Source organism: Euprymna scolopes, chromosome 14 (assembly GCF_053919585.1).
Source record: "Euprymna scolopes isolate OS-2025 chromosome 14, ASM5391958v1, whole genome shotgun sequence".
NCBI lineage: Eukaryota > Metazoa > Mollusca > Cephalopoda > Sepiida > Sepiolidae > Euprymna > Euprymna scolopes.
This window is the reverse complement of record NC_136495.1, coordinates 6,570,189-6,592,776: the sequence shown is the minus strand read 5'-3', so window position 1 is coordinate 6,592,776 and position 22,588 is coordinate 6,570,189. Positions and strand designations below refer to the sequence as shown.

The following is a 22,588-nucleotide window of genomic DNA, read 5'->3' as shown; positions in this document are numbered from 1 at the left end:
AGACAGCGAGTACATCAGCTAATGTTAATCTTGATAAGGGATAAATTAAGTACGGGTCAAAGTGTGGGAAATAATTCAATTCCCATGAAAGGTAACAGGAAAGGCGATCTGAAGTTTAGGTAAAGTTTAAGAAAGTTAAATTAGAAGTAAAAACAGAGACATCAGTCGAATGATGCATGGCTTCACGGATATTGAGGTTGATGGAGAAACAAGTGGTTTGAGTTCAGTTTGCCATGGAACGTTGCAAATTGCCAATAATGCTGTAACAACTGAAGAAAAACTTTGATAATCACCAAGAGTAAAATATCTCTAAAGTCTCTGTCATGTCCACCTATTTACCCTTCATAAGATAATTAGTTAAGAGAATACTAGTCTCTCTCTTATGGGTGAACCATTTGTCTCCTCAAATTCGGATAACAAAACAGCAGTAATACAACTCTTCTAAAAAAACAAGATTTGATTTAAAGCTTTCAAAATTCATTGTGTAATTGTCTGTATGGGCTGATGGAGCAATGGATAAAGGTGTTGATTAACAATCAGTTCTTTGCGATAGTCTTCCAGAGGTTTGAAGTTCAATTTGATCTTTATTATATGAGTTAATAATTGAATGAAGAAAGAGAAATGAATTACTTATCTCACGCATGAGGGAGAGGAATCGGCTGAAAAAGGAAATGGATTTGTTGCCATATAGGATGAATTCTGTAGTTGGCAGATAGGAAATATACAGAATGACTAAAATAAGAAAAAATATCACTCACTGATTGAATTGTTGATAAAATTCACAATTCTTTTCATCAATCCAATCATAATTGTTACAAATAAATTTCAATTGATGTCTGATTTATTCATCAAGTTTAAGTCATGAATGTGTGACGGTTGTTGCTTTTCTGACATTCACTGATTTGCTTCAAATGTATATCACACCTCCTGTTGATGAGACGCTCATCAAAGTATCCCTGCACATCATTGAATGGCAATAAAACAAAGACTGTTGAACACTCATGATTAAAATTTGGTAAACAAGTTAGTCATAGATTGAAGTTTATTTGCGCCAATAACAGTTGGATTATAGAAAGGATTGTGAATTTTACAAACGATTCTATGAGTGGCATCTTTTAAGGAGTCGTCTTGTATTTTAATTAAATTAAAAAAAACAAAATTTTTTTTCTTTAAAATGTAATTATTTTATCTCAAGTTGTGAAAATGTTTTGTGAATTTTCATCATTTTATTGTTCATGCTTTTGGTTTTATTTTAGGCGACAATTGTTTCTCACAAGAAAAAAGAAAAAGTGGAGGAATTGCAAAGAATGAGGGAAGAGATGAATAAATTATCGCAGATGCTTGAGGAAAGAAGGCAAGTTGTGAAAGAATCTGGAACAGGAGAAATTCTTAGAGGAGAAGATGTAAATAAGTTCTTTTATTTTTTATCTATTAATAATCAAATATAACATATATATGAGCAGTGTTTCATTTTCAGTATATATATATATATATATATATATATATATATTCCGCATTTTGCTAATTTCTGCCCTCTGATGAGAAGGAGAGTATTTCTTCGAAACTCCGCGGATTAAGGACTATCCACTTATCTTGTGCTTCCTTTTTAAAATTAAATATGTTTTTAACTCTTTTTCAAGATGTCTTTTAACATGTTTTATTAATCATTTAGGAGCTGCTAGAAAGGACTTGTCCTGCCTTGATAGAGTTCAAAATAGACTTCGTAGCCTCGTAGGAGATGTCCTTTTCTCCTCCTTACAACCTCTATCTCACAGAAGAGATGTTGCGAGTTTGTCTCTGATGTATCGTTATTTTCATGGAAAGTGTTCAACTGAGCTTCAATCTATGGTCCCCCCTCGCCAAACTTTCACAAGAAACACTCGTCTAGCTGTAAACACTATCAATAATTTCCCCCACTCTTTATCTGTGCCTAAACCTAAACATAGATTCCATGAACAAAGCTTCTTTCTTAGAACTGCACGCCTGTGGAATTGTCTTCCGTTTTCCTGCTTTCCAGCTGACTACAATATGGTTGTGTTCAAGTCTAAGGTAAATAAGTTCTTGATGAGCCGTTCCATATAAGTTATTAAATTTACCAAATTTTCATTACTAATGATTACTATATTGACCAACTTCTACTGTACACTCTTTAACCCTTATCCTTGAGTGGCCTCTGGGCCTTGATAATGTGGTGATGCCTTTGTAAAAAAAAAAAAAAAAAAAAAATATATATATATATATATATATATATGTATATGTTATTTTATTTGTTTTTGTTTTTGCAATACGTTTTGAATGAATTCAATTATTTATACGAAAGTGCATTTGTACCTAAATACGAGTTGGGAATAATTTTCCCTTTGACCAATTTGGTACCCCCAAATGGGGAGCGGCATATATACTGTTTTTAAAATATTTTATATCTATCTATATATATATATATATATAACCTTTGCAAAGGTTATTGAAAAAAGTGGAGAGTATTTTTGTCACCCAGTCTCCAGGGAACATCACTGGTTATTAATGAGAGTAAACTCTTCTGATGACCTATGTGAGAACTCCTAGTGAGTGCAAATAATAATAATAAAAATTTATAATTAATATTTAAAATCAATATTGAAAATATAAAGGGAATGTATTCTTGCATCCAATTTGATCAATTATTAATTCAACAAAAGACATGCTTAAAATGGAACATGAAATTAAAAAAAGCAATAAATTAAATGTCTAAATTCAGGAAAAATAAAAAAAACAAAAACAACATGTGTTATTGTGAAATTTAACATGTTAAAAACAGGCTTTCATATGCACAGGTATGCGCGTAGGTATAGATATATAGAAATGAACAAAAAAGAATAGCCTATATAGTACAAGAAATAATTTGATACAACATCTTGCTTCTTTAGATTTGATATTTCATTTCACTTCTGCCTATGCTGATCTACCCTATTGCATCACTACATGGACTCTTCCCAACAAGACAAATAATGTTGTAACAAAGAGAGTTGTTAAACCAATTTAGAATCAGTCTCTGACAACATTAATTACTTCTGTACATATGTACTCTTGTTGCCTTGTTTCTTTTCAACTTATTTCTTTTCAACTTGTTATCAAGAAATAGCTTTTATTGGACAGAATGAACAGGATATACAAGAAGTTGATAGTGGAAGTGAGAGGAAAACTAAAAAATCATGATGGGTAAAGTAGCGTGTTGAGGTTGGAGGGAATTAAGATTGCTAGAAGGCGGATCATTTGGGTGTATGCTTAAAGGTGATTGGTGGAATGTAGAGAAAAAGGAAAGGATGGTTTATATGAATGGCTGAGTGATTTGATTGTTTCACAGTATATCAACATTTTTTTTGGGGGGGAGGTTATTTAATGGGTTATTTAATGGGTTATTTAATGTGAAGTTTATATGTTTCAAGTTGTTTATATCTTCAAATATTTATTCATCGTGTTTAGTTTGGTTGTTTTGTCTTACAGCATATCAATTCTTCGAGTTATGTAAGACTGAATCCAATAATTTAAGAAAAGTTTATATGGTTCAAGTTCTTGATATCTTCAAATATTTATTCATGGATTTTGGTTTGGTTGTTTTGTAGAGCAAACTTATTGTTTTTATTTTTGGCTTTGTAGAACATGATTGAGTTTTGCAAAGGGAAGGGAAAAAATAATAGCAATGCTTGGTGCTTTTTGGGTCAGGATACCAGTATCTTCAAATGGCCTAATCTAGTTGCACCAGATGGCTAGGTAAAAATGTAAGTAAAGAGTAATGTTATGGTGAATTAGTATATGATAGGAGAATATTCTAAAGTTGTCAATGGGAAGTTGAAGGTCTTGCAAAAGTGAAAAAAGAAGGAGAAAAAGGAGGAGAAAAACAAAAATAGTTGAGGTGAGAGGAAGTTTATGGAAAAATAAAATATGTAAAAGTCAGTATAGTTAGAAAATAGAGCAATGGTTTTTATCTATAAATGAAAGTTTATTATATTTTTGAATATGAACAGTTAAAAGAAACCAGATCATTATTATTGTATTTTTATTTCTTAGTGACACACAATATGGTTTCTGTTCTGCAAGATCTACCGCAGATGTGCTAACGGTTATATCTCATAGGATTAGTGAATCTCTTGACAAAGGCTTCCTTTCTAGGGCAATTGCCCTTGACATATCAAAGGTCTTCGACAAGGTATGGCATAAGGGCCTACTTCACAAGATTTCCAGCTATGGTATAACTGGAAATGTTTTCTCAATCATTAAATCATTTCTCTCCGATAGGCTCATAAGAGTAGTGGTCGATGGACAAAAATCAGAGGCCTGCAGTACTAATGCTGGAGTCCCTCAAGGGTCAATCCTGGGCCCAACTCTCTGTCTGATCTACATTAATGACCTCCCTAAACACATACTTAAATCATTCGTTGACATCTATGCTGATGACACGACCATCTACGGCAACACATCAAAGGCTGTAAATGACAAAGTTCTCTCTGATTCTCTCTCCTCTGATCTCGAGCGCGTGGTTCAGTGGGGAAAGACATGGCTGGTTACCTTTAATGCATCTAAAACCAAATTCCTATCTTTACATCATCAACGGTCTGATCCCCATCTGGCATCAATTGAAATGGATGGCTCTCGTCTAGGAGAAGCCCCATGTTTTGACAAGCTTCTGGGTTTGTCCTTTACTCCTGATCTGAAATGGAAAACGTACACCAAGGTCGCTGGAAAGATGGTGGGATCCTTCTACCTCTCCAGAAGATATCTCACTACTGATGCAATTCTCTATCTATATAAAAGCCAAGTACGTCCAAGGATGGAATACTGTTGCCATATCTGGGCAGGAGCTGCTAAAAACAGCCTATCCTGCCTTGACAGAGTACAAAATAGACTTCGTGGCTTAGTGGGGGATGCCCTTTTCTTTACCCTGCAACCTCTCTCCCACAGAAGAAATGTTGCGAGCCTATCCTTGTTTTATCGTTATTTCCATGGCAGGTGCTCGTCTGAACTCCAATCTCTGGTCCCCCCTCTCCAATCTTTCACAAAAAACACCCGTCTAGCTGAATCCACAGTGAAAAATTTCCCCCACTCTTTATCTACGCCTAAATCAAAATGTGGATTCCATCAACAAAACTTCTTTCTTAGAACTGCACGCCTGTGGAACTCTGTTCCGTCTGCCTGCTTCCCACCTGACTACAACTTGGATGTCTTCAAGTCCAACGTTAACAAATTCCTAATGAACCGCCCCCTTAAGTAAACACTTCATCAAATCTCCACACTAACGTACTGTACTTGCAATAACCCTTATCCCTGAGTGGCTTCCGGGCCTTGATAAGTGGTGACCACCGTGTAAAAAAAAAAAAAAAAAAAGGGATAAGAGGCTAGCTCTTATGAGCCGTTTCAGTTTTACATTATTTGAAACTCTACATTAGTCTTCCAAAATATTACAATCTAACAGATTAAATGTCAAAAATTCTCTTATAAATCTAAGGAAGATTTGAATAATAATTGACTCAAGTCTTATTCAATTATTTATGTAGCCCTAAAAAAGAAAAATGCTGGTTGTTTTATTAAGGACATCCCCATTGTTTGTTATGGATGGTATATTGAATTGACAAGTGTCTTCAAACCTTTGGTTTCTATTTAACTTTGCGTTGTGGGCTGTTTACCTTGGCAGTCTATGTTCTAACAGAGTTAGCTCCCATGTTTCTGTCATATTATGATAAAAGAACACAAAAATCATGAGAAAGGAAAGACGTCAGGGAACAAGCTCCTAAAAAATAACCTCAAAATGTCATCTGAATTACACAATGAATTGGTACAAGTATGGTAAGCAGGTAAGAAAAATGTAAAAGTTGTGTCAAATTATTATTGCTCTATTGAACTATTTCCTTATTTGATGTGTAAAACTGCATAGCTTCACTACTTTGTCAATATGTTATCGAACTACAATACAATTATTTATTAATCAGACAGTGATAGCAAGAATTTAAGGAAAAATTTTGCATAATAATTTTATTTCAAGATGCAATCAAGACGGTAATTCTTGTTATGTAAATATTGTATAAGCTGAAGAATCAATGACTGATGTAAATATAACAACGTGATTCTGAACATGTAGTTAAATATAATAAACATGATAGTTAAATATGATAAACATAATAGTTAAATAGAATAAACAAAATAGTTAAATATAATAAACATAATAGTTTAATATAAGAAACAAAATAGTTAAATAGAATAAACATAAAAGTTACTAAACATAATAGTTAAATATAATAAACATAATAGTTAAATATAATAAACATAATAGTTAAATATAATAAACATAATAGTTTAATAGAATAAACATAATAGTTAAATAGAATAAACATAAAAGTTACTAAACAAATAGTTAAATATAATAAACAAAATAGTTAAAAATAATAAACATAATAGTTAAATATAATAAACTTAATAGTTAAATATAATAAACATAATAGTTAATAAACATAATAGTTAAATAGAATAAACATAATAGTTAAATAGAATAAACATAATAGTTAAATATAATAAACATAATAGTTAATAAACATAATAGTTAAATATAATAAACATAATAGTTAAATATAATAAACATAATATTTAATAAACATAATAGTTAAATATAATAAACATAATAGTTAATAAACATAATAGTTAAATATAATAAACATAATAGTTAATAAACATAATAGTTAAATATAATAAATATAATAGTTAAATATAATAAACATAATAGTTAAATATAATAAACAGAATAGTTAATAAAATAATAGTTAAATATAATAAACATAATAGTTAAATATGATAAACATAATAGTTAATAAACATAATAGTTAAATATAATAAACATAATAGTTTAATATAATAGACATAATAGTTAATAAACATAATAGTTAAATATAATAGACATAATAGTTAATAAACATAATAGTTAAATATAATAAACATAATAGTTAAATATAATAAACATAATGATTTAAAAATGTATTTGAAACAATGATGTGCAGAGGGATGGAGATAATGAGGTGATCATGGACATTCAAGTTGGGAGGGGATCCAATCATATTCAATCTCCTTTTTTTCATTATATTTCTCAGTACTAGGACTTATACTTCAGTCTATTGGATATACAATGAAAGAGTTGGACCCACGCATGACCAGATTTCTGCCAACGATCAGATTTTTTTATAAAACTGTAAATCAAAGGCAAATTGGGAAGAGCTGTATTTCTTTGCAAAAAATGTTTTCTCATTTTCAGTACATGAGATTTGTTTTCTCATTTTCAGTACATGCGATTTGTGAACAAACTACGAGCAAAGAGCAACAGTCACAAGAAGAAGAAGTTGGAACTTGAAGAAATGCGAGCAGAACATGGCGTGTTGTCACGCACTGAAGAAATCCTTTCGAGTAGACTTGGCCTTGTCGATCAGCAATTGGTATGAAAATGTCGCCTTGATTTTTCTTGCTTTTCATTCAGAAAGTTTTTGAAATTTAAACATAAAAGTAAAATAATTTGAATTTAAGCTAACGTTATTGGTCCCCTGAAAAATGAGGGATTGGACCTAGTAATTCACTCCCGTTTGTCTGTTTGCTAGTTCGTACTTAATAACCATACCTTGGATTTTTTTTGAAATTTTTGTACAAACATTAATCATGGTGAAACTAAATTTTTTCCAGAACGGATTTTCTGGGATAACTTTGATTGCACCCCTAGAGGCCATTATGGGGGTAACATTGTCCCCAAATTATCCATCCATTCATTTGCTCACACTTTTCTCAATAACCACGCCTTTGATTTTTAAAAAATATTTGTACAAACATTAGTCATGTTGAAAGTAAATTTTTCACTCATGGAGGGGGACCCTGCATACTTGGCTTTTTCATTCTTGAATCTCAAGTACTTACATCATCATCATCATCACCATCAGCAGTTTAACGTCTATTATATATGCTAGCATGCATTTGATGGCTTTTAAAACTTGACTTCTATGATCTAACCTATCTCTGACCCAGTATTTATTTATCCCTCTTTTTTTTAAAGTCTATTCTTACCACATTTCTCATATTTCCCTTGAACTGACCCTGTCACCTCAACTGTTCTACATCTACCAACACCATAAATCTCTTCCATTCCTTCCATGTGACCAAACTAACTGACCCTGCTAGTTCAACTTTTCTATATCTATTAACCGAATATAACGCTCATCTACTCAATGTAACCATACCACTGAAGGCATCTGTTTTGCACAGATCTCTTATACTGTTCAGATTTAATCTTCCTCTGAGGTTATCAGATCTAAGCCTGTCTTTAACATTACACATCCATTGTATCATTCTTATATCATTTAACTCCATGCAACGCATGTCCTCAACCACCAATGACTAGATTTCACTTTCATACACCATAACACGGCATACACATGTCTGATAGACTCTTTCCTTGATCAACAGTGGTAATGCTCTGCAGGTTAGTAATGGCAGAATTCCCATAGATAATTTCTATCTTTTGAAACTTTCAAGTAGCAACAAAGTTTGAAACTTTGAAAAACGTTTGAAAAATCAATGTGATTCCTTTGAAATTATGTTTTATAAATGAGTTTCTTTGTGTGTTTGTTATAGTTTTATTAACTTTGTAAACAATTTCTTTTTCTGCATGGTTTTTACTGGGTGCTAATCATATTTACTTACCTGTGTTTGGGCTGTGATATTCTCTTACCTGAAATAAGAAGGGCCAGGATGTTGACCGGGTTTCCCATGTTTACTATCAAAGGAAACCTTGCCAATAGTGATGCTCAGATCTTTCTTCTGAGCCTAATGGCGTTTATATTTATTTGATATCATTTTTTTATGATTTTCATGAGGTATAAAATATAAAAGTGGATTAAATGTAACCTACCTTAACAATATAGAAAAAACTGGTTACCAGCTTTGAAGAGAGGACATCCCCATTGTTTGTTATGGATGGTATATTGAATTGACAAGTGTCTTCAAACCTTTGGTTTCTATTTAACTTTGCTAATCGGCTGTATATGTAGACAGTCTATGTTCTAACAGAGTTAGCTCCCATGTTTCTGTCATATTATGATAAAAGAACACAAAAATCATGAGAAAGGAAAGACGTCAGGGAACAAGCTCCTAAAAAAGACTGAATATCATCATATCAAATCATGTTCTGCATCTTAGATACTTGACTTTCAGTGGGAAAAAGAACTTTTGTTTGTAGTTAGATTTTTTTATAGGCAGCAACACATATCCTCAACCCTCATTGGCTAAACTTCACTTTGCTACATCATCACACTAAAATAAATTTTAGAATCTTTTCTGCCTTGCAGTCAGCATTGGAAACTGATCAGGGGGTGGCTGGGTACCGTGAAACGCAGGAGCAATTAGAGAAAGTATCGGCCATCAAAAGTGAGTTTGATGAGATGAAGGATAAAACCCTTGAGGACATGTCGAAAATGGTCAGCATGCTGAACAAAAAAATCGAAGATAAAAAAGGTGCTTTGACTCCCATTATTGAGAAACTACGGCTCCTCAGAGAAGAGTTCAAAGTGAGTTCAAATTGTTTTCATTTTTTGGTACTTTTACAGTTTAATCAAGACATTAAAAAAATGAAAATATCAAAAAAAGTTTAAATTGTACGTATCTGTTATGGAATGAAGTTCTCCGAAAAAAGTTTCACTTAATTTCATCAAGTAGTTTTTGTTTCACAGCGAAAAAACAATTTGCTATGATATTGAGCAAAGGGTTCGATTTTTAGGAAGAAAAGCTAGTTTTTAAAGATAGGGAGGGAGTGTCGGCGCTTTAACTGGAATTATCTCCCGTGGTGTTCCTAAACTCCAAACAAAAATTAAGAAAAAATCCAAGATGCCTGCCTTCAACGCGCTCTCATAAAAACATGTTTTTCCGCTGTAAAAACAAACTATTTTATCAAATTAAGTGAAATTTTTTTTCGTAGATCTTCAGTTCAAAACTTTACAGTTACAATATTTTTCGATATTTTCATTTTTTAATGTCTTGATTAAACTGTACAAGTAACCATTTTTTTTTATTCTTCTTTACCACTGGGTTAGGATTCTTATTTATTTCTTTTGCAGCAAAATGATAAAATTATGATGGAGTGTTATATTTCAATATATTTCCTTATAAGAAATGTTAAAAATAACATTTGGAATATAAGATCAGGTAAAAAAATAACTGCTGTGATATTTAAAAAAAAACAAAAAAACTATTTGTTGATGTTGTGTTGTTGTAAAATGGCAAATGGCTTCAACAAATTAAAATAAATTTTAATCTTCAAAAATACTAATAAAATAACTAAATGTTTAAACCTTTTCTGGAACACTTTGAGATAATCTTTGTTTACTTGTGTTTTGTTTTACGAAATAGAAAAATTATTTAAAATTTTCTTATTCAGTTATTTTGTGGACCTAGCCGATAATTGTCTCTGACACCAGATGGAATCAAAGAAAACATTCAATGATGTCTTTTGATATCTTGAAAAATTTAACCCTTATTGAAACTTATTTAAAAGTTCTGTTAACATATCGATTTCTGTGACACACAAACAAACACTGACTTTTATATATAGAGAATATACCAAGTGCTGTTTTTTTGTTTTCACTTGCTTGATTAAGTGAAGCATAATTTCGAATTGGATTCTCTTATTAACCAAACACCAGATAATGAATCAGAAAAAGTTTCAGTGTTTGTCCAGAATTTTGCCTGTATTAAAAAAACTAAAGAAAAATCTTTCTGATGTACATATCTGTCATGGAAAGAAAATAGCATATTCTAAAAATCACCTAAATTGATTAATTAGTTGTATTTTTATAAATAAAATAATATTTAAGTGATTAATGGGAATTCACAGGCATTACAACAACAATAATCTCATTAGTTTGAATTATCCCCCTTGTTTTGTGAAACTATTTTCAAAATGACCTCATGAGGCACTCACTCCTCAGTTAGCAATAAAATTGTTCCTCTGACAAAAGAAGAATTGGACCTAGTAATTCACTCCCATTTGTTTGTACTTTTTCAATAACTACGTCCACATTGGATTCTTTTGAAATTTTGCGCAAACATTAGTCATGGTGAAAGTAAAATTTTGGCAGAACAGATTTTCCGAGATAACTCTGCCCCCCCCCCCCGATCATTATGGAAAAATTGACCCTAAACCCTTCATTCGTTCATTTGTTCACACTTTTCTCAATAACCATGCCTTTGATTTTTAAAAAATGTTGCACAAACATTAGTCATGGTGAAAATAAATTTTTGGAGGGGGACCTTGCATGCTCAGCTTGTTGGGATACAATATTTTCTTTCCATTACGAGTACATGCATGATACAGATTTTTCTTTATTTTTTAACTATAGGGTAAATTCTGGACAAGCACTAACTTTTCACTGTTGTTGATCATTTCTTTTGCAGACTATAAATGAGGAATATGAAAAAAAGAAGTCGACATATGAAATGCAATCGGCCAATCTGGAGACACAAAGATCACAATTAGAAAAGGTAAAAACATTTTATTGTTCATGGATTTTGTGTTGATCTTTTTTTTACATCTTCAAAAGATGATCGTCTTTTTTTTTTTTTCTTTTGGTCCTGAAAGACTTACAGTAGTGCAGCCCCATTTGGGAGGATGCAAAGTCCCCCCCCCCCGTTACCATTGCTCCCAAGTTCACTTTGGCCCAAAGTGGTAATAACTGTTCAGGCATCTGGTGCTACTAGTTCAGGCTGTCTGAAGATAATATTTTTCTGACAACAAATCCATCAAACATCCTTTTGAAAAACTCAATCATGTTCTGCAAAGAAAAAAAAAAACAATCCAAGCAAATACTGAATAAATATTTCAAGGTATAAACAATTTGAAGAAGAAAACCTTTTTCCAAAATTATTGAATCTGGCATTAAATAACCCGAAAAGAGTTGATGCATCACAAAACAAAATCTTTTCATCTTTTGAAATAGAATTTGTTGGAACACTTGACAGGACGTGTTACAAGAAGGTTTTTTTACTATAACTCTTTCTCAGCTATGGGAACATTACTTCAGAGTTTTTTGTCAACATTCAACAAATTTTGTAATACTAACATAATGTTTACAGACAATAAAAGAAGATTTAATAAGTTAGTAATGTTTAATTATGCTTACTGTTTAAGAAAAAATCATTTACGGCAAGAACTCATCTATTATAATGTAAAGTGACTTTCTCTCTTCATGTGCTTGTGAGGAACATAACCACAAGCCTGCTTTTCTGTTGATTACAACTTAGTCATTTTAAAATCCAAGGTCAACGAATTCTCGTCATAAACTGACCCATAGTTGGATGCAGTTCATAAATTTCATCAATATTAGTACTCTGCTAGTGTTCCTCTTCTCTCAGCTGACAAGCATTCTCTCTCATTAACTCTTACCCAGTAGAAGGAGATGGCTTTTTCTTTTCCTTGCAACCTCTATCCCACAGAAGTCTGTCTCTGCTCTATTGTTATTTTCATGGCAAGCGCTCATCTGAGCTTAAAGCTATAGTTCTACTTTGCCAAACCTTCACAAAAACACTTGTCTAGCTACAACCGCTATCACCGATTTCCTTTACTCTTTATCTGTGCCTAAATCTAAATACAAATTCCATGAAGAAAGCTTTCTTTTCTAGAACTGCTCGCCTAGGGAACTCTGTTCAGCTGACCTACAATGTGATCATTTTCAAGTCCAATGTAAACAAGTTCATGTTGAGCCGGCCTCTTAAATAATCAAATTATACCTAATTTCCACCACTAACAATTACTACACTTGTCTCGATGTCCTCCATACTCTTATTAACCCTTATCCTCGAGTGGCCTTCAGGACTTGATAAGTGATGACCCCCTTTAAAAAAAAGCTGTTGGCCTTCATAAGTGATGACTCATTAATAAAAAAGAAGCATTATTCATATTAATTAAAATAATTTAGTAATGCTTAATAATCTAACATATAACATTATCTTGTTGAATTTTCAGAATTAGAACCAAATAGCATTTAAGCTGAGAAATCCAACTTTGCTTTTCATTTGTTATTGTTGTACCATGTTATTGACAATATAATAATTTATTCACTACAATTTAAAAATGTACTTGCTTTGTAACAGACAACTGGTAATATGAAACATTTTAAACTAACATAAAAATAAAAATCAGTAAGAGAGATAATTCATATTGAAGAATATAATAGGAATTGTCTATTTTGCAACTAAAATTTTATTTCTTTTCCCATATAAGTTTTAAAAATATGTAAACAAATCAAAATTTAAAAACTAAAACAACATCACTGCACCCCGAACAACACTGGGCAGGTATATTTCACAATAATAATAATAATAATAATAAAATTCAGCAAATTTAAAATGAAGAATAAGCTAAATTATCATATTCTTTAAATGAAAATATTTTGATTCTTTGTCAAGTTATGAATATGAAAGGTACAACTTTTATCCTCATCTATGACTAGAACCCCCCCCCCCCCCAAAAAAAAATGACAATTTAATTTACTCTGAATAGTTCTTCAGTTTTATCAATATTACTTACAACCTTTTTTTTTTACTGATGCTAAAAGACAAAACACATTATGTTGCAGTTGATGAAAAAGACAAAAGCTTACATAACAAAATGAAGACATTTTTTTCAGCTGGTGATGAGAATGATGAGAATGATGAGAATGATGAGAATCCAATGCCGTGTTAGATTTCTACACTTTGTCTTGTCTTCCTCCCCTCGCTTCATTTCTGAAAGGGGCTTAGGCCAACTCAACGAACTGAACACTCCTCCTCTCTGACTCTTTTCCAAACTCTAGTCTATAATAAATTAACTGTATATATTGATCCTATATTTCTTTGTGACATCAGAATGCGGCCAAATGTGTCTGGTTTGCACGTGGATACTATATATGCTTCCAACATCTGTTCTGGCAACACAAAGAACATTCCTTGATTTCCATTGTCCTATTCTGACCTAATTTTGTTGTATAGTTATTTCTATTATAATGGATAATTCACTGCATTCCTGGAATCGCATCTAAATAGCAATATGTATTCATTTTAGCTTTTGATCACTACGTTTGATTCCAGCATTCTCCTTCAATAAATATTATTTTCAATCCTATTTATTTTGTTTCTCTAATTAATGGGAGCTGTCCCTTTCAATATACAACATTAGCATTTATTTGATTTGCATGAAGATTTTTACTTTAAATAATTTTTTGTGCTGCATTATTTATTTTTAATTTTATTTTTAAAATGTGTTTGCTACATAAGTAATGTTTTCCTGACAAAATATATTTTATTAATGCCATGCTTGTACCACGGTTGGGGAAGTTGGAAAGTCTGAATCTGATTCCTAGGATTTAAAAAATTCCAATTACAACTCTATATCTGTAGCATTTTAAAAATCGACTAGTAACTTATTTTTTTCAATGGAGTAAAAATCAACCATATGCGCCTTTCAGAAATGTTAAAATACAAAGTAATAATTAAACAAAAGCTGATTTATTGGTGTGAAATAAAAGCAACATATTTTTGTAGATCAACTGTGTTGTGATTTTTATTTCACTGTTGGTGTGCATACCAGTGACAAAAATAGATGTTAACTATGGATAAACGCATTTTGAACAACCAGCCACAGCGAATACATAAGTATTTACTGTCATAATTGTAAGTTGCTTTAAAAAATAAAATCACACATAAACATATGAAAAAAAAAAATCGGAATAAAATCCTGCTAAATTGTTTGAATATAATTTCAATCATAACAATCGATTTGTTATTAAAACAATAAATGAATATATTCGAAATTCTAATGTGAATTAAGAATTACTTAAAAAGGGAATGTTCTCGAAATCTGCTCAAATATTTAATGATTTCGTTTTTATTTAATTATTTTAAATCTTCAAAATAGAAATAGAAATAATTATTTAAATGTATAAACCTTTTTTAAATTCGTGCTTCACTAAATGTCATGTTATTTTTATTTCATGAAACAAAGAAAATCTATATGAAAAACTGAATTTTTATGTTTTCATACATTTCAGTTATTTTATTAATCCAAGCTACAATTAACTCCAGATGGAATCGATGGAAAATTTCTTTGATATCTTTAGATTCCTTTAAAAATTTAAACCTTATGGAAATCTGTTTGAATGTTCTCTTAACATATTCATTTTTATGACACAAATATATATATATATATATATATATATATATATATATATATATATATAAAGTGTTGGAATGATGAATTGGAATTGGGAATCGGAAAATTCAAAACAGTACCCCAATAAGGGTATCAGAATCAGTCTTGGAATACGAAAATTTTGTGCTTATTTCTTGATGCCAAAAATGATTCTTTTAATTGTCATTTTTATTTGATTTTGTTTAAAACAAAATCCAACACTCCTGGTAGTAATGTTAAAATAATAAATATTTATTGATTTTAGACAATTAGTAAAACGAAAATCTATAGATCATATTTTTTTTAGATGTATTTTTACATTTGAGCAGATATTTGCAAAATAACGTGTTTTTTGGTAATTGGCAAAAAGTAGCAACTTTACAGTTAAAAATTTAGAGATTTATAAAGAATCGGAATCGGTAATTGCATCGGAATCGGGAAAAATATTAGAATCGTCCCATCACTTATATATATTAGATTTTGAGTCCCAGAGAACTGTCTAAAATTGTTTTGTTTATGAAATGTCATTTTTAACCTTTTGACAATTTTTCTAATAATTTTCTTTCTTTAGGAAGTTCGTAGTTACCGTGAAGAATGTAACCATCAGGAATCTCGTTACCATTATTTGAATATTCAAAACGAAGTCTTAGAAAACCAGAAACAAAGAATTCAAGAGGAGATGAACGCATACATATCTGCTGATCCCCAAGTTAAGAAAAAGACATTACGGTAATTGAAATTTTTTTTTTTAATGTCTCCAATTATCAAGGCCACAAGTCACTAAAGGATAAGGGTTATGAAATGGATGGTTTGCTAGTCAGATGATTGATAAAAAATATTATGAGAGGATTGAAAATGGTGAATAGAATGGACAAAATTTGTTAAGTATTTGTTGTCATTGGATTTGAAGCTGACGATGTTGTAGTCTATAGAGAAACAGTCCTGTTATAATGTATTCTACAGGGAAATTCTTGGAAAGAAACACTGTTTATGTAAATGTCATTAGGTTCATAGAGGAAGAAAGGAAAGTTCTTTGCAGTTGTCATCGCAAGCCATGTTCAAGCTGTAAATGTTGTACAAGGAGAAGTAAAAAAATTAGAGCTCAGTCGAGGGCATTCCATGAAAACAAAGATAGAATAGAGAAAGACTAGCAATGTCTGTGAAAAATAAGCTGTAGAGAAGAGATATCTTGCTACTTTAGAATTTAAACGGATAAAAATTGTGTGATTGGCTAGAAACACTTGAGATTTAAGTTGTGGACATTAGAAAATCTTGCCAAAGAGGCAGAGCTTCCTGGAGAGGCTTGTAAGGGATGGTTTCAACCATGCTCTAAAGGATCCTTTTAAAGTAGTACTTTAATAAAACTGACCGGGAGTTGAAGAGTAATTGTCCCATTATAGATTCAGAATAGGGGCATGGTCACCTTGCACTGTTCAACGATACATTCGGACAGCTTTCAATCTTTTAATTGAAGGCATCCTTAATACTGCATTTATATTTTAAAGATTCTAAAAATTATTTCAAGTTTCATTTGATAATTTTGCTCATTTATAAAACTACATTGGTGGAATGGTTAACATGTTTTTTAATTAGTTAGGAAACGGTTCAATCCTCAGTCTCGTCATACCAAAAACTAATAAAATGATATTTCATGCTACCTTGTGGAACACTCAACATTAAAGCGAGCATAAAGTGAACCTTGGATTTACTTTTGATAGTTTTGTAATTCTTACTTCCGTTATTTTGTTCTTTAGTTTTTACATTGCATGAGCAATGATTCTGACAAAGAGGGGAAACCTGCTGCTTTTTGAGTTGGAATCTATCTGTATAACATTTATCGTCGATTTTTTACCATAACACGCTATTTTTATTTAGCTCCTTTCATCTAGTTGCTTCATGCCTTGTCTGGAGTAATTTCTATAACAATAATTATGAGGTGAGAGCCAAGGGTAAATGGATTAAGCCAATGAAAAGAGTGGCATCCTCCCCTACATGTCGGTGTAGTGATCAATAAAGAAGGTGTCCAGTCAATTGATAGCACATCCCAACCAATAGAAATGTACTTGATGAACCTGCCTATCAATTTTATCAAGTCATTTCCTGTTTCATTATTTATTATCTTTCAAAAATTATTATATTTAAAAAACAATAGTTATTATATTTAAAAATAATATTTTTTATTAAATATAAAAAATATTTCTTTATTATATTTAAAAACATTATTTTTATTATATTTAAATTTTTTTTATTATGTTTAAAAATATATATTTATTATATTTAAAAATTTTTTTATTATGTTAAAAATAATATTTATTTATTATATTTAAAAAAATTTTTATGTTTAAAAATAATATTTATTATATTTATAAACAATATTTTTATCATATTTATAGACAATATATTGTTATTACATTTAAAAACAATATTTCTTTATTATATTTAAAAACAATATTATATTTAAAAACAAAATTATATTTAAAAACAATATTATATTTAAAAACAATGTTATATTTAAAAACAATATTATATTTAAGAACAATATTATATTTAAAAACAATATTATATTTAAAAACAATATTATATTTAAGAACAATATTATATTTAAAAACAATATTATATTTAAAAACAATATTATATTTAAGAACAATATCTATTCATTATATTTAAAAACAATATTATATATAAGAACAATATTACATTTAAAAACAATATTTCTTTATTATATTTAAAAACAATATTATATTTAAAAACAATATTATATTTAAAAATAATATTATATTTAAAGACAATATTTCTTTATTATATTTAAAAACAATATTATATTTAAGAACAATATTTATTCATTATATTTAAGAACAATATTTATTCATTATATTTAAAAACAATATTTATTCATTATATTTAAAAACAATATTTATTTTTTATATTTAAAAACAATATTTATTTTTTATATTTAAAACAATATTCATTTATTATATTTAAAAACAATAGTTATTATATTTAAAAACAATATTTATTACATTTAAAACAATATTTATGTATTATATTTAAAAACAATACTCAAATAAATTTTTTTCAAAAATGAAACAAACATGAAAGTGTGGAACGTAATAGGGTAGTGTCAGCAAATAAACTGACACTATCATGTAATAACGTTCAAGATAGGAAATGAGTTGAGAAAATTAATATGCAAGTTTGTCACCTCGTACATGACTGCACTGCCAGCATTACATGTAGCTGTGGATGAGCTAAAATGTTACATTTTAATCTTGCAAGATTAGTGTCTATTTAAATCTAAATTCTAAATAATTAATCTTTCAACTACTGAACAAGCACATAATTCATTTTATAGTAGAACAATATTGGTCCCCTCACTTTGTTTTAAAAAAAACAAACAAGGTATCACTTTTAAAAAGACTATCCAGACACAATCTTTATGAGTTGAGAAATTAATGAGGGAAGTACTTGTTTGTATTTTTTATTTGTTTTTGAAACCCAAATGTATTTTCTTTTTTTGTTCATATTCTAAAGAAGCACAAACATTCCATTTAGTTTTTAGCCATTATCCATGCTGCACTGAAATCATTTTAGTTTCTAAGTTTTATTTGTTTACACTTCAGGTAGACAACTTCTATTATATTCTTCAATTTAAAATAAGTTTCCCTCTTGCTGATTTTTACTTTTAGGAAATTATTTAAAAATATGTCTGGACCAACTAATTTAAAAAATAAATTGGAGCATAGTCTATTATTATATTGCCAATAACATGATACAACAAACTTGTCAAGTTTGATATTTAATCTTTAATGCTATCTAGGTCTGACTTTGAAAACCTGACAAGATAACTTTATATGTTAGATAAAACTGCATTCTCAAAGGTTTGGTATCTGACTTTAAATATATTATAATGATTGTTTTTTTTTATAATTAAAATCTTTTTTGTTTTTTCGTTTCAGGGAAATGTATTTAAAAAATATCAAGGAACAAGAGATTCTTGGTAAGAATTTACGTGAAGAGATGAAGTTTCTTCAAGACAACCAAGCACCAAGGTTGAAACAGATGGAACAATGGAAGGACTTTATGCGCATCATGGAATGCAAAAAAAAATGTTTTGACTTGATGTACAATGCTGAGACTGGTGACAAGGCCCTCCATCTTGGAAATGCACCGGCTTTTCATGAAGAAGATAGACTCATCCTTTGAAAAACATCCTGCGAGTTCCTTATTTTCCTAGAAATTTTTGCTGTTTTTTATTTATAGCACAAATTGATGTTGCAGCCGAACATTATTTCCTTTTCTAAAAAAGATATATTTTGAGAAATTTGTCATAGAAAAAATAATTTTTTATAAAATTTATTTCAAATAGAAAAAATTTTTTTTCTCTATTTTTTGGGGACTTGATTCTCATAGTGTTTCATACTACTTAGCAGCAATGACAAATGCATGAGTTTAGTTATGTATAATTGACGGGATTTGACTCCAGGTTTAGTTATATAATTATCTATCAGATTTCAAATTAATGATAGATAAATTCATGCTTGCTCTTTGCTTGCCAAGGCAGAAGAAAATTCAGTCAAACTTTTAATACTCATAAATCTACAAAGAATTGCCTGGTTGTAAAATCCGCTTAAATATGATATTTTAATTTAAAAAGAAAGATGTAACAACGGGGGCGGGGGACGTTACTCAGTTGTTAAAAAAAGACGGGACTTGGGTGCCATCAGCCAGAAGCAAGACCAAAAGTAAAAGTTTGTAAGCAAAAAAAAAAAAAATAAAAATGATGTGTGCTGTGCGTGAACTCGCATAGCTTAAGTTAGTAAGTGAACACATTATCGATGGGACCACGAGGACACAGATGTTATCAAGTTGCAAATTTAGCATTTTTAAACAAAAAACTGTAATGATAGTTTGTGCAGTTGTGGTAAGCAAACTGCATCGAAAGCAACGTTTTATTTGACGTCCCCTTCAACAAAACAACATTTCTACATGAAATAATTGATGATTTTTTCCAATGGTTCGATATTATGTGTTTGAAAGATTGCTCTTTCTAATGATCCTGCATTCCTGCCTGTACAATGTGGATGACACACAAACACAGATGACTGAGATTTATATAATAGATAAGATTTTCCCCTATTTGAATAACCGGTATAACATTCGCTACATTTATAGCTCACTAAACATAAGCTGCATATGGAATTCTGCTTCACATGCTTTTTACTCTGATTATTGCTTTTCAGAAATTATAAGTTTTTGTTCACATTTAGCGATTTTTTTATATTTTAATCGTTTAGCAATTTTTTCTTTGATCATTAATTTCATTGTGGGAGTATGAGAGTAGAACTGACTCCCCCCCCCCCTCCTTCGAGAGTAATAAGACTCCTTCTTTCAATCCAGAACACCAAAACAGAAATGCAGTATAAATCTAATTAGAAGTAGGGTCAATTTTTCATCTTACACCGTGTGCTACATAATATCATATTATTTACTTTGCTGACTAGCAATTGAGTGACTAATATAACAAAATTTCTTGGATTGCAAAATATACACAAAAACAAAATACCATCTTCACAAGAACATTCATACATTATACATACCAAAACGGACTCTACAAGTTGTCTGATTCAAAATAATACTAAAAAGTGTCCACTATTTTTTTTTCAGTTTCTTTCATCGAAAATGATTGATTCAGTTTCTAGTTATAATTGTGTTTGTAAAAAGTTATTTTGTCTGAAACAAAAAAAATAAATGTAAACTTTTCACACCTTATGTAAAGGCATTAAAACAAACAGAAAGAAAAAACAACAATGAATGTAGTCAATGTTTTCTTTTATTAAATTCCAAAGCTTCATCAAAATTGAACCCAAATTTCAAGAAAAGAAAAATGTTATAAATATTGTTATAAAACATGTCTGGTTAACACAAAACAAGCTGAAGAGATGTTTTGTGCACTACACAAGGTCAGAGTAACAAACGATTGACATACGTTTTTATGACATCTTACAAAGGTTCGAGATGCATTTATTTTTACTGATGGGTCCCACATGAGGAAAAATCTTAATGAGATGAGAATGATTTCCAGCTGAAAACTGAAAAAAAAAAAGAGGTTACTAACATTTATAACGTTGACGTTATGCTCAAACTGTGTTCACCACAGTTCAAACCTGTCTCGGACCCCCACGCCATCTGGTACCATTGAAAAGGAGCAAACAGACAAAAGTAAGTAAATCATGGTCGACATCTTTTCTTTTTTAACAAAAGCATTTATTACTGTTATTCTCTCGTCTTGACAAAAACTTAAACAGTGTTTTGTTGCCACATGTCCATCTAGCCTGACTTGCATTTCTTTTGTCTTCTGATAGCATGCTGGCCACAGCCAGCTTATTCTTCTCTCTGACTTTACACATCCATTTTCATTCAGCATTTTCTTTCTCCCTTTTTTCCTTTTTCTTCTCGTGCACATGAAACAAGGAACGGGAAGGGAATTCCAAAGGTTAGTGTTTTGAAGAAAGAGGCTATTAAAGTAAAAAGGTCTGGCATCTGGTGACCTTCACAGTGAAGAGATGTGAGTTTGTCGGGTTGATCAGGTGTATTAATGTTGAGGGTGCACCAAAGCAGCAAATTTATCGGAGAACATTCTATTAAAGTACTTGTAAAACAAGCACCCAAAATACAAAATAGTGGTAATTGGACAGGGCTGAAGCTTGTTGGACAGTGTGGGGCTCTTTTTGGATCATGTTTACACTAATGGTAGATGTACCAACCCAAATGTGATAACTATACTCCTCGCATGGGCAGGTGGTGAATTTGTAGAGATATAGAATACTGACAAGTGTGAAAAGTTTTTTGGCATAGAAGAGGAGACCACTTTCCATTGCAGCAGCATTGGCAGTATCTTCAATGTACTTGTTGCAAGCGATGTTACCTGGGAACGGTAAGCTGAGGAGTTTTATTCATTATACGGCTCATGTTATTTAATTTTTCATCGATGAATTAGTATTTCTGATTTTGATGACTTACAGAAAAACAAACAAACAAACAAACAAAAACAAAACTAAGCTGACACGACTTCAAAAAGCATCTGTTTTATTCGCTAACTTTTACGTGAAAGGATTGACGTATATTTATTTATATAGAAATAAATACTCATTCGTGTTTATTACTGATTGAACGATTATTACTTTAACCCACGATAATAAATAGGCCTTTTGATATCATGGTAACGTACTATAGAAACAGAGACCATCAAAGAGTTCTAGTATCGTAGTAGATTGACGTGCAAAGAGACAGGATTAAAGAATTTTTTTTACTGCTAAATTATTTTTTATTATAATTTCGAGTTATTTCCCTTGTTGTCAGTCGATGAGTAAA

General features: G+C 30.5%; 1 protein-coding gene across 1 annotated transcript in view; it reads left to right on the top strand.

The window, feature by feature from the left end:
- LOC145292854 (intraflagellar transport protein 81 homolog) overlaps positions 1 to 21,025 on the top strand; it is a 62,799-nt gene extending 41,774 nt beyond the window's left edge. Inside the window, exons 10-15 of the mRNA XM_080138954.1 lie at positions 1,257 to 1,403; positions 7,302 to 7,451; positions 9,348 to 9,566; positions 11,449 to 11,535; positions 15,789 to 15,946; positions 19,174 to 21,025. Coding sequence (XP_079995080.1) covers positions 1,257 to 1,403; positions 7,302 to 7,451; positions 9,348 to 9,566; positions 11,449 to 11,535; positions 15,789 to 15,946; positions 19,174 to 19,420 — 1,008 coding nt within the window. The 3' untranslated portion in view covers positions 19,421 to 21,025. The remainder of the gene's footprint in view (positions 1 to 1,256; positions 1,404 to 7,301; positions 7,452 to 9,347; positions 9,567 to 11,448; positions 11,536 to 15,788; positions 15,947 to 19,173) is intronic.
- The last annotated feature ends 1,563 nt before the right edge of the window (positions 21,026 to 22,588 follow it).